This window comes from Ciona intestinalis, unplaced genomic scaffold (genome assembly GCF_000224145.3).
Source record: "Ciona intestinalis unplaced genomic scaffold, KH HT000034.2, whole genome shotgun sequence".
NCBI classification, from domain to species: Eukaryota; Metazoa; Chordata; class Ascidiacea; order Phlebobranchia; family Cionidae; genus Ciona; species Ciona intestinalis.
The window spans coordinates 100095-111675 of NW_004190356.2; the positions used below are offsets into that span (position 1 = coordinate 100095).

Genomic DNA, 11581 nt, shown 5'->3' on the forward strand with positions numbered 1-11581 from the left:
TTACGTTATTTTTATATAAAAATTTAAGGCTTTAAATTANTATTATTTAAAGTGTCAAAGAAAGTAAACATTTTATATTGCGGCGAAAAGTTGATACAATATCTATTATTTCCCATTCTCCTAAAATGTTCATGGAAAACCTAATAAATGCTTTCTAATTAATTTACTGGTAGTGGGACACGTTTTTTTCCTTTTAAAACTGTTGTATGAGCACCGGGGGACATCAGGGAAAATAATAACATCATTTTTTTAATATTATATTTCGCGGCCCTGTAAAAATCAAAGAATGCTATAGAAAAAATGCAAAAACCCCCCCCAATAAAAGGAAAAGCACAAACTATTAAATACCTTGAAAAACTGCTGTACGCCATTACGCATGTTTGAAAGCTTTAAGGACTCTAGTTTTAGAACAGCTGCTATAGTGGAATAAAAAATTAATTCAACACAGGCTTGGGTGTCCAAAATATACCATTGCCAGTAGAGACCTTGAGTTTGGGAGACCCTATATACTGATATTCCATTCACTTATTTCAATAATCTCATTTTTCCCAGTCGAATGCGTTGCCCAGCCATGTTAAAATCAACGTTTCTCGCCAATCTATATTTGAAGATTCTTTCTCCCAAATCATGCACCTACAAGCATATGATCTTAGGAGGAGACTTTACATCATGTTTAAAGGGGAGGAAGGTCTCGATTATGGGGGCGTGGCAAGGTATTGTGATGTCATAAGTGTTTTTTGTGATGTCTTTATGGTTTATTAAAAGAAAAACGAATATTGTAGAATTTTCTTAAAATCGTGAAACTTTACTTTTTTCTTGTATAATGTAACACAAATTTCATTGACAAAACCCTTTTTTTTTTGATATTAAAACATTAATGATGCCTTGTACAGAGTAAATTACCCCAAACACATGTGCATAAGAGCACATAATAAACAAATTTAACTATACAGACAGTTTGTGCCTTTGTAAATATGCACAACACTAAAAAGAAAAAATAATATTTTTTATTCTTCTTATTTGCCCAACTTTACCTTGCATTCATTTATTACATCACAATCCGATTATTACATCGTATAAAACATTCATATCATTATCACAATGCGTTTTAAAGTGAAACTAGATGAGCATAGGTTAATTATAAACGTAGGTGTTTGATTTAAATATCCATGTTTTATGCTATAGTTGCAATAGAACTTTACATTACTATTGTAAGGTGCTGTTTTATTCTAAAAATAAATCAATTGTATGTTAAATTTGGGCTAGAATGGCAATAACTGCCATAACAAATAATACAAGTCTAAAAAATAAACGGTATCAAAACTATGTAACTTCTTTACTTTCTGTTTTATTTCTATTCTATGTGGGGGAGGTCCCGCGACATGGTACGACATGGGTCCTAGGATTTAGGCCAGACTTCTGGGATTTATGTCTACTTTAACCCTTATTTTCATTACTAAAAATAAGATTCGACCTGTATTATTTGCAGAGAATGGTTTTTCCTCGTTTCCCACGAAGTGTTGAACCCGATGTATTGTTTGTTCGAATATGCAGGAAGCACGAACTACACTTTACAAATCAACCCAGCATCAACCATTAATCCTGACCATATGCATTACTTTAGATTCGTGGGGAGGTTTATTGCAATGGTGAGCATAGGTGTAACGTTTTAAAATCTTTAAAAGTTTGCGGTGAAATGGTTAAAGTCTAGTTACTCAAAAATTTAAAGTTGGAGTTCAAGTTGTGTTATAGTTAAGTGGAAAAAAAATGAAAATATTTATGACAAATTTTGTAAACTATATTAATGAATAAGAAATACCGATGTTGTTCAACCTTTTGCATACACTCTAGTGGGCACTAATGGTTTGTCTAAATAGAACACCTGTGTTGTAATGTCTGTCTTCCATTTGACGTGAGGATAAATTAGTAAAATTTAGGTTTCAATTTTATTCTATGTGGGTGAGATCCTAAAGGGAGACACGCTATGACACCTGGGATTTACGCCAGAGTTAGCCAAAATATCCCAACACCCAGGGTGCTATAACCCAGTTAGTGGCCTCTGGGTTGGGAAATGTCGTCAAATCTCTTGCCTGAGGACACATACACCTATCAGTGTCCGGTATCGAACCTAGTATCATTGAGTTATGATACAATGGAAGTAATATATAGCAAGGTGGGGGAAGATGGGACACTATATCACTTTATTTTCTTACCACGTTTAGTAGTAAACAAAGAAAATTCAAATAATTATCAAACTGTATCCTCACGACTGCCATATGCCGTTGTTGATTGGTTAGAACACGTTCAGGATATTTGGATATTAGATGCTAAAGGTGTCCCACCTTCCCCCACCCTCTTATACTTCTAGTCAGAAATTTTTCAAAAAAAATGTTTGTTTTTTTAAATTAATGAAAATTTTTTTGGGGGGTTTAAAAGGGGGGGGGGTCACGACTCCTGAACCCCCTGGCTGCGCCACTGCTTCTAGTTGTAATATTTATTCATGTTTACCCTCCAGGCACTCTACCACGGTAAATTCATCGACACTGGCTTCTCCCTTCCCTTCTATAAGAGGATGTTGAATCGTAAGTTGACGATCAAAGACATCGAGTCCGTGGACGAGGAGTTCTATAACTCCCTCGTGTGGATAAGGTGCGTTAAATGATTTGTTGCTTTGTCATAATAACACGTCAAGGGTTGAAATTTTGTAGTTTTTTGTGTTTTTAAACTAAACGCATATTAAACTATGGGTTAGTTATTTGTCTTTTTAAATAAAGTATTATTTGGTAATTGACTTCAACTATGTGCAAACCTTTGTTCCAATTCAACTTTAAATAATAGAGAACTTATGCTTATAATCAACTAATACTATAGTATATTTGATTTACCGTAAAAAGATGGTAAAAATTTAGTAAAAATAAGAAATGCTAAAAATTAATCAATTGATGACAAATTCTGATAATAAAATTTTTCTTGTTTTTTTTTATTTTTATTTTTTAAACTTTTCTTGTATTTTTCTACAGGGACAACAACATAGAAGAATGTGGGTTGGAACTTGACTTTACCATGGATTTTGAAGTTCTTGGTAAAATAGACACCATAGAGCTTAAGGATGGCGGTGAAGACATTCCTGTCACTGAGGAAAATAAAGAAGAATATATAAGGTTTCTATGTTATGCCATTTTTTGTTTCTATGTAACTGTATTGGTGTTTTCAAACGTAATTTTAAAAAGGTTTTATGTAAAATATTAGTATTTTTTCTTTCTTTTTGTGTTTATTATATGTTCATTTTCATGTTTATTATAATGTATACAAATAAATATTATTATAGAGAATTTTCATTTTGAATTAAGCTATCTCAATTATTATTCTATAAATCAGTTCTTATTTTCATGGAAGATGGGACACCTTTTCATTTAATTTTCTCCTTCCATTTGGTAATAAACAGAGAACACTCAAAGAAATATAAAATCGTATCATCTCCTACAGACCGTTGTTAATTGTTTAAAACGCGACAGGTTACTTAATATCATATGCTGAAGGTGTCCCGTCTTCCCCCCACCCCACTATATATTATATAAATATATATGTGTTTTGTGTATCATACGATTCTATTTTATATTATTTCTATCCCACTAGGTTGATGATTGATTGGAGGTTTTCACGAGGTGTCGAAAAACAAACAAAAGGTTTTCTCGATGGATTTAACGAGGTTGTCCCTCTTCAGTGGTTGCAGTATTTTGATGAGCGAGAATTAGAGGTAAGATTTCTATGTTTTAATGGGATATTAGAATTTCTATTTTTTGTAAGATATTAGGATTTCTATGTTTGAGTGGGATAATAAGATTTCTATTTTTTAGTAGGATATTTCGATTTCTATTATTTACTAGGATATTAAGATATCTTTGTTTTAGTAAAATACTAACATTTCTATGTTTTGTGAAATTTTTCCGTTTGTTAAAGATTTCTATGTTTAAAGTTGGAAGTGTATATTTCGCTAATATTTCTATGCTTGAATAATATTTTGATTTTTTTACATTTTTCTGTCCGAGTAGGATTTCCATGCATTTTTTCCCCCAAAAATCACATTTTTAACTAAAGCAAATGATTTAAATCTGCATAAAAAGTTCTTTAACAAAATAATAGTTTAAAAGCAATAGTAAATTCCACTTTAAATCCACAGTTAATGTTGTGTGGAATGCAAGAGTTCGATGTTGAAGATTGGAGTCGACACTCGATATATCGAAACTACACCAAGAATAGTAAACAGGTGTTTATTACCTTATTTAATTTATAAGATTTTATGTTATTTTTGTTGTTGTCTGTGTGTCTTAGATACTACAGTACATGCTCATTCATATGGTACAGATTTGTTAAATTAGTTGTTGTAAAAATACGTTTAAACAAAAGTGAATCTCAAATGCACACCAGACGTCTAGACTTATTTTATTACCTGTTTTTTCTGCTTTTCTTGCCAGGTTTTTGAATAATTTTCCACCTACATCAGATAATCAAAAATAATTCATGTAATAGTGCTATAATCCAATTCAATATAAAGTGGTTCTCAACCTACTGGTGTCATTCTTAGTTCTTAAAAGGCGTCACATACTCTGTTATTTTTTGTATGAATAAACCTAATTTTGTTCACAAAAATTCAAAAAATGCAATTAAGAAAGCTTTTTCAATTTTTTAAATCGTTTGTGTGTCCTTGGTTATAAAAATAATCATAAATTAATTCTTTGTGTATCTTTATATGTATAGTTGTGTTGGGAAAAATGGGACACCTTTTTATTCTGTTTTCTCGTACCATATGGTATTAAACAAAAAACATACAAATAATTATAAAACCGTATCCTCACGACTTCCATAAACCGTTTTTAATTGTTTGAGACACAATCAAAATCTTTTGAATATTATGCGCTAAAGGTGTCCCATTTTCCCCCAACCTACTGTATCATTTACTTCAAACATATCCTGTTTAAGGTTCTATGGTTCTGGCAATACATTCGCGAGATAGACAATGAAAAGCGTGCTCGGCTGTTACAGTTTGTATCTGGTACATGCAGGATCCCAGTTGGTGGATTTGCTGAACTCTTAGGTGGGTTGTTGTGTTTTGTTCAATTCTAAGCACTGTTCTGGGGTAATAGGCCAAATCTGGCCTTTATCCCAGGTCCTTAAGGACCTCACCCATACAGAATAGAAACCGCTTGATAATTGGTGGATATTAAAAATTTAGAACAAAGTAATAAAACAGTGCCGTCACAAAACAAGTTTTAGCCCCCTTATTTTTCTTACTAACTGTTTTTAACTGGGAGCTGTATCCTATGATACCCTTTGTTGTGGCACTGGGAACAATTCTATCTTTCCCTTTTTTTTAAAAACCCAAAAAAAATTGGAATATTCACTATATTCCCAGTAATATGCTCTTGTAAAAAAGTTAGTATGATAATAAAAATTAAAAATTTTAATATATATATTTATTTTAATTTTTACCAAATGAATTAGAATAGAACCACTATAGATTTATTAGGTGTAAATAAAACTTCTGTTTCTCTCCTAATTTTATTATAAATAACAGAATTACAGCACTTCAATTTTCTTTATATACAGGTAGCAACGGACCACAGAAATTTTGCATTGAGAAAGTTGGTAAGGAAACCTGGCTTCCACGAAGCCACACATGGTAAGCATTCATATAAAAAATATGGATTACTATTTCTTGTTTTCGTTTTTGTTTATTTAATAAAAAATCCATAGAATAATAAAACACACCCCATGAATGTAACTTACTTTATCCTCATGTGGCTGGAAAATGACAATGGGTAAACATGAATGTTCTGTTTCATACACCTCGTGTCAGGTTACGAGTTTGTGTGTTACTTTGTTAGTGATTTCTTTTTTGGGATTGTTTCATGTGTGGCTGATAATTTGGACTACCCATTAGTGACCACTGGGTTGGAGCAATGGCCGTTAAGTGTCTTGCGTAAGGACACTTTTTATCACTCATTTTTAACAATCCATTTTCTCCAATCCAGTTTCAATCGGTTGGATCTGCCTCCTTACAAAAGCTACGAACAATTAAAGGAAAAACTAACTATGGCAATAGAAGAAACTGAGGGCTTTGGCCAGGAATAAAACCAAAGTATTTACGATGATAAGTTCAGCGTCCTGGGCCCAGTATTAGCGGTGGGACCACTAATTACTTGTTGAGTAATTACGTAGAGTAGAGCCCTAGCCAAAATGTATAATTTTATATTGCGTTGTTCAATTTTCGTTTCTCGGTCGAAACGAAGTCTTTTTTCATTATCACGTCATAGTACTTAGCGTTGCGTGAAAGGATGTGACATCACGTCACGTGAGTGCAATCGGAGCTTTTTAATTGGTCGGTAGCTCACTGCTGTGATGACGTGGCACGAGCTCATTGGTCGCTTAGCAATGCAATGTGATGCAACACAAGAGTTCTCGCATATTGAGCGACGTATTTTATTTATCCACTCATAATGGTCATTGTTGTAGAACAATGGTTCACCCTCAGACCGTCTGAACTATGCACTTTCCAAGGAGCTTAAGTTTGCTCCGTTGCGTCATAATAGCTATTTGGTATGACGTCAACTTCGCTGACGTCATTTTAATTCATTTTCACTTCTTACGTCATAATAAGCATTCAAGGTCATTCTCTTTATTTAAAACCGGTGTTTTTAATTTTTTTTCATGACGTCACGCAGTGGGACCGGGATTCCCCTGTAATGACGTCACAGCCATTACTCTGTGTGACCGTCATCATGGTACGTCATAATGCAGCATTGTCTTTCGACAAAGCTGTTATCGTCTGGTTTATAATTGTGATTTATGTTGTAAAGATTTGCAAACATATCTGTGTTTTATGCTGTCTAATGTAAAAAATAAAGCACCACAAATATAAAGAAACTATTTCTTATACGTTATCAAACTTAACTTATGAGGCGCGAAGCACCACAAACTTAAGATTATTTTTCTATTTTAATCAATTTTCTGGCGACTGTTAAAACTTTGCGCGAAGTACATTCACCAGCTACCATGTTATGGTGTATGGTGCGTACAAACGCGCTATATTATTATGTCATCGTGATAATCAACGCTTCAGTGGAATGTACGAAGTGTCAAGCGCGATGAAACAATAGCATATTATCACTTAAAAGAAGTATCATTGTACAGCACAGACGGCGAAAGTTTTAACGTTTTAAACACAGCCATTTAGTTACCTCTGTCTTTGCCCTATGAGCTGTATTGAACAGTTACAAACTAAACCCTTTTTTTACATTTATTTCAGTTACAGTTAGCTGTAAGTATAATGAGTGACGTAATTGGTACTCTGACCCCACCAAACGGTGAAAAGCAGGACTTCAAGTTTAAAATTTCAGACGATTCGCCAAGCGTGCTGCGGCAAGCTGTAGAAAGTTTGCAAAAAGCCAGCGGGGAGGCTGTGACGGCATTAATAAACGCCGAACGCAGCGAACCGTTGCCGAAAGTTCCAAAAACTGATGCCTAAAGTTCGTGGTGAAAATCGTGATGCTCAAAATCGGCGTGTACTTGTGGATCCATGAGTTTCGGATCCCTTTCCTCCGGATCAAGATGAGCCAGAGGATGAACCACTTTATGACTTTCGTGAGGCTCTTCCGCTGTTTTGGGATATTTTTTAAAAAATAAAATAATTTTTTAATAAATATTTTAACATTTCCTATGTGGTTGTTTGTATTCTGTGTGCAATTTAAAGAAAAGTTGTAATTGGGTTTTTAGTTAATATAGCGAAGTTTTGTTACGGAAAAAATAGGAATTGCCACTATATTTGTTAAGTATTGCATTCGATGTCGTGATATATATATCTGAACAGGCGGATAGATCGGACAAAATAGTATGAGTCTTATTAAATATGGACCGACCGGCAAACGGTCCAGGGCAAAGTGTTACAACATACACTTTTGCACCGTTCCAAGGAACAATTCTACCGTATTTACCGCCACTGTAGTTAAATACGTAATTTTTAAAAATGCCCCCCCCCCCCATATAAAACGAGACTAATTTATGTTTTAGGTACGTTGGCTTGACAGCGAGCATGAGAAGCATGTTTCACACGGGGACTCACGTATTTCATGCGTGACTGCCTTCTCCAGCATTTCTTTCTCTTCTTTATTCCACCTTTCTCTCATCTTCTCTTCTTCCTTGACGTCATCAATCGGATGAGCATCGTCATGCCACGTGAAATCATATTCTGGTTCGTCGTCTGCTGGATCCTAGTATGACGTCAGAAAAACTTTGTTTATTGACCCGTTGAGGACGTCACGCATTACGTCACTGAATTAGTAATTAGTAAACCATATATGGGTTTGCACGACTTAATAAAGTAAGCATTTGTGACGTACGCAGTCACGACGCAACAGGTCGGACATGACCAGTTATGACGTTAGCACTTATGACGTTAGCATCTATGATGTAAGCATCTATGATGTAAACATCTATGACGTAATCACCGGCACACTCGAAGCTCCGTTGCTCTCAATGAAGAACCTGATTCCATTAGCTGTGACGTCACCTTTCGGCTTGAATGGCTTTACCTGTGACGTCATTGCATGAGTTTACAAGTCGAATTAAATATTTATAAAGTTTAACCACAAGATTTAGTGAAATAATTATATTGTGTATGTTGCATCGACGGCGATGAAAGTCAATAAAACTACATTGAATAAATGGATGTAACACAATACCACGCGTTTTTAACACGCTAAGTAGGGTGGGGAAAGATGGGACATCTTATTAGTTTATTACTTCCCTTTCTCGTCACAATTGGTAGTAAACAAAGAAAATTCAAAGAATTATAAAACCATATATTCTCGACTCCTATAGACTGTTGTAAATTGTTTAAAACACGATCAGGATATTTGGATGTTATTTGCTAAAGTTGTCCCAACTCCCCCCACCCTACTATTAACACGCGTTAAAAAACTTATGTAACAGAAATGCAACCAAGCACACGAATTTATAATTCATTAATATTTTTGCCGAAAATACCTTCCCATCCCTTGTAAACATCTTGAACGAAGGGTAAGAGGTATGGACGTCTATTTCGCCATCATTCTTCGAGACGTCCATACGACCAAACACAACGGTTGCGTTGGATCTCATGTCTTTAGCTGCGACGTTTAGTACTGGGAGAGCTTTTTCGGATCCTTGGTCACCGGGAACGTCTAATACGAAAGTAGTAAAGGTTACCAAGGAAAAGTTTTGATAATGTTGTTGTTATAGTTTGCCAAAATTATGCTAATAAATTTTTTTTTGTTCAAGAGAACGTAATATATACGAGTATAACAATATATCTAAATATTAGGGTGGGGGAAGACAGGACACCTTAGCACATAGTATCCAAATATCTCGTGTTTTAAACAAACGTGTTTTAGACAATTAACATCGGTCAATGGGATCCAGAGAACACGATTTTATAATTCTTTGAATGTTTTTTTACTACCAAATAGGATGAAAAAATAAAAAAAGAGTCACACCTTTCCTCATCCTACTATGTATACAATGATAGCTTTAGTGTTGCACGACAGTCTATTAAAGGTACTTATAGAGCACTGGAATCCATTATTATGGTTTTTAATCACACACACACGCACACACACACACCTATATATATAGTAGGGTGGGGAAAGATGGGACACCTTTATCACATAATATCTGAATATCCTAACCGTGTTTTAAACAATTAACAATGGTCTATGGGAGTTCTGAATATATGGTTTATAATTCTTTGAATGTTCTTTGTTTACTATCAAATGGGAAGAGAAAATAGAATGAACAGGTGTCCCATCTGCCCCCATCCTACTATATATACATATATTGGCGGGATTGTAAAATAAACAGCTGAAGCAACATTATGGTATGGTTCTTTAACAATATTATGTCCTCGTATGAAGCGGTCATCACTTACAATACATCATAAATATGGTTCGACGTTTGTCCTTTATAAAGTCATCATATGTTGAACCAACCAAAGTTTTCACATCATAGGTGTTCCAATCAGAAGGCTGCGACTCGCTTCGTATATTCCTCTGTGAAAAATATACGATATCTCTTTTAAATGCGAGTGTAAGTAGATGATTTGACCATTATCAATGTATTTCATTTGTCTATCCTATGCAGCTTTAATAGCATGTAAGTTTATATTTTTGCTTCTCGTTTTTTTATTGACAATACAGACCCTGCTGACAATACAGAGAACCCGTCCAAACAGCATGGTAACTCATTACATATAAAACGGAACACTCGATGAGTACTAACACCGCCGTTTTTCCATTACACCTGGATTATATATGTTGCATTCATTCTTTTATTCAAGTAAATTTTAACTTATGGCCAGTGTGTTGCAGCAATGTCTTGGGGCAAAAACATGATTTAAAAAAAAATTATAATAATCAACATTACACGAAAGCATCTTAAACAATCCACACCGTTAAAAGTTATTCATACCACTCTATACTCACCTTAATTTTTCCGTCTACAACATCTTGAGTGAACCCAACGAAAGCTTCATAACTCAAAGCATTTTTCGGTGGAAGAAACCGTGAATGGTATTTATCAAATTTTGTCATCCTGTTACATGGTAAGTCCTTATTCTCATCCACGTGGTAATAGTTGACCGCACTCTTTACATTATCACGTGACGTATCCACGTGGATGAATACAACTTCGTTCTCCTGTGATGATGACTTCACAAAGAACAAATGATTTAAGTATGTAATTATATTTATTTATATATGTAGTAGGGTAGGGGAAGGATGGAGGACACCTTTTTATTGTATTTTTCTCGTCCCATTTGGTAGTAAACAAGAAAATTCAAAGAGTTATTAAACCGTATCCTCACGACTCCCATAGACCGTTGTTAATCGTTTAAAATACGATCACGATATTTAGATAGTATGTGATAAAGTTGTCCCATTTTACCCCACCTCACTATATACAGTAGGTTAGGGAAATAAGACTGGACACCTTTATCACATAATCTCCCATTATTCTTAATCTTATTTAAAGAATTAACAATTAAAAACGCGCTTTTAGGGTCGTAAGATTTCGGTTATATATTTTGTAAATATTTTTGTTTACAAAATATTGTAACAATAAAAGATAACGCAAACATGAACCATCATACCCCAACTTACAATTATCTTTTAAAATATACAACCAATTATAGCAGCAAATATCTCAAGTATAGTTCATTCATAGCTATTATATATTTCCTAAAAAACAACACGTAGGATTCATTACCTTTGCCTTGAAATGTTTCGCTGCGTCTCGAAAAGCTTTGAATGTTTGTTTGTAGTTTCTATCTTTACTGGACATGAACAGGATATGGTGATACCCCACGTGAGAGCCGTGTAGCTTGTGGTTGTACTAAGGAAACATGAATGGCTTCGTTATAGAACAAAAACTATAACTGAATAAATGAAAATCGAGTTAGCTTAGCTTAGGGTGTTTTTTTTTCTATGTGTAGCTGATAATTTGGACAACTCATTAGTGATCACTGGGTCGGACCAATTGCCTGTTAAATGTC

The 11581-nt window shown here is 34.3% G+C and overlaps 3 protein-coding genes across 4 annotated transcripts in view; 1 reads left to right on the top strand and 2 right to left on the bottom strand.

Moving 5' to 3' along the window:
• LOC100182617 (NEDD4-like E3 ubiquitin-protein ligase WWP1) overlaps window positions 1-6924 on the top strand; it is a 20293-nt gene extending 13369 nt beyond the window's left edge. The window contains exons 15-23 of the mRNA XM_009862718.3: window positions 553-713; window positions 1490-1649; window positions 2516-2649; window positions 3021-3161; window positions 3637-3757; window positions 4181-4267; window positions 4981-5095; window positions 5608-5680; window positions 6033-6924. Coding sequence (XP_009861020.2) covers window positions 553-713; window positions 1490-1649; window positions 2516-2649; window positions 3021-3161; window positions 3637-3757; window positions 4181-4267; window positions 4981-5095; window positions 5608-5680; window positions 6033-6132 — 1092 coding nt within the window. The 3' untranslated portion in view covers window positions 6133-6924. The remainder of the gene's footprint in view (window positions 1-552; window positions 714-1489; window positions 1650-2515; window positions 2650-3020; window positions 3162-3636; window positions 3758-4180; window positions 4268-4980; window positions 5096-5607; window positions 5681-6032) is intronic.
• On the bottom strand, window positions 6831-11440 carry LOC100180274 (protein disulfide-isomerase-like). 2 transcript variants are annotated; one of them, XM_018815134.2, is made up of 7 exons: window positions 11296-11440; window positions 10515-10727; window positions 9962-10082; window positions 9043-9218; window positions 8505-8588; window positions 8120-8267; window positions 6831-7655 (listed from the first exon to the last, which is right to left on the bottom strand). In XM_018815134.2, the coding sequence occupies exons 1-7, from the start codon at window positions 11368-11370 to the stop codon at window positions 7522-7524; spliced, it is 951 nt and encodes a 316-aa protein (XP_018670679.1). In that variant the 5' UTR covers window positions 11371-11440; the 3' UTR covers window positions 6831-7521. The 2 variants fall into 2 exon arrangements, with proteins under 2 accessions (XP_018670679.1, XP_026693694.1); XM_026837893.1 differs by having other exon boundaries at window positions 10515-10739.
• Window positions 11441-11548: 108 nt separating this feature from the next.
• The window catches only part of LOC108950166 (protein disulfide-isomerase 2-like), a 4260-nt gene continuing 4227 nt past the window's right edge, over window positions 11549-11581 (bottom strand). The window contains exon 7 of the mRNA XM_018815100.1: window positions 11549-11569. Coding sequence (XP_018670645.1) covers window positions 11549-11569 — 21 coding nt within the window. The remainder of the gene's footprint in view (window positions 11570-11581) is intronic.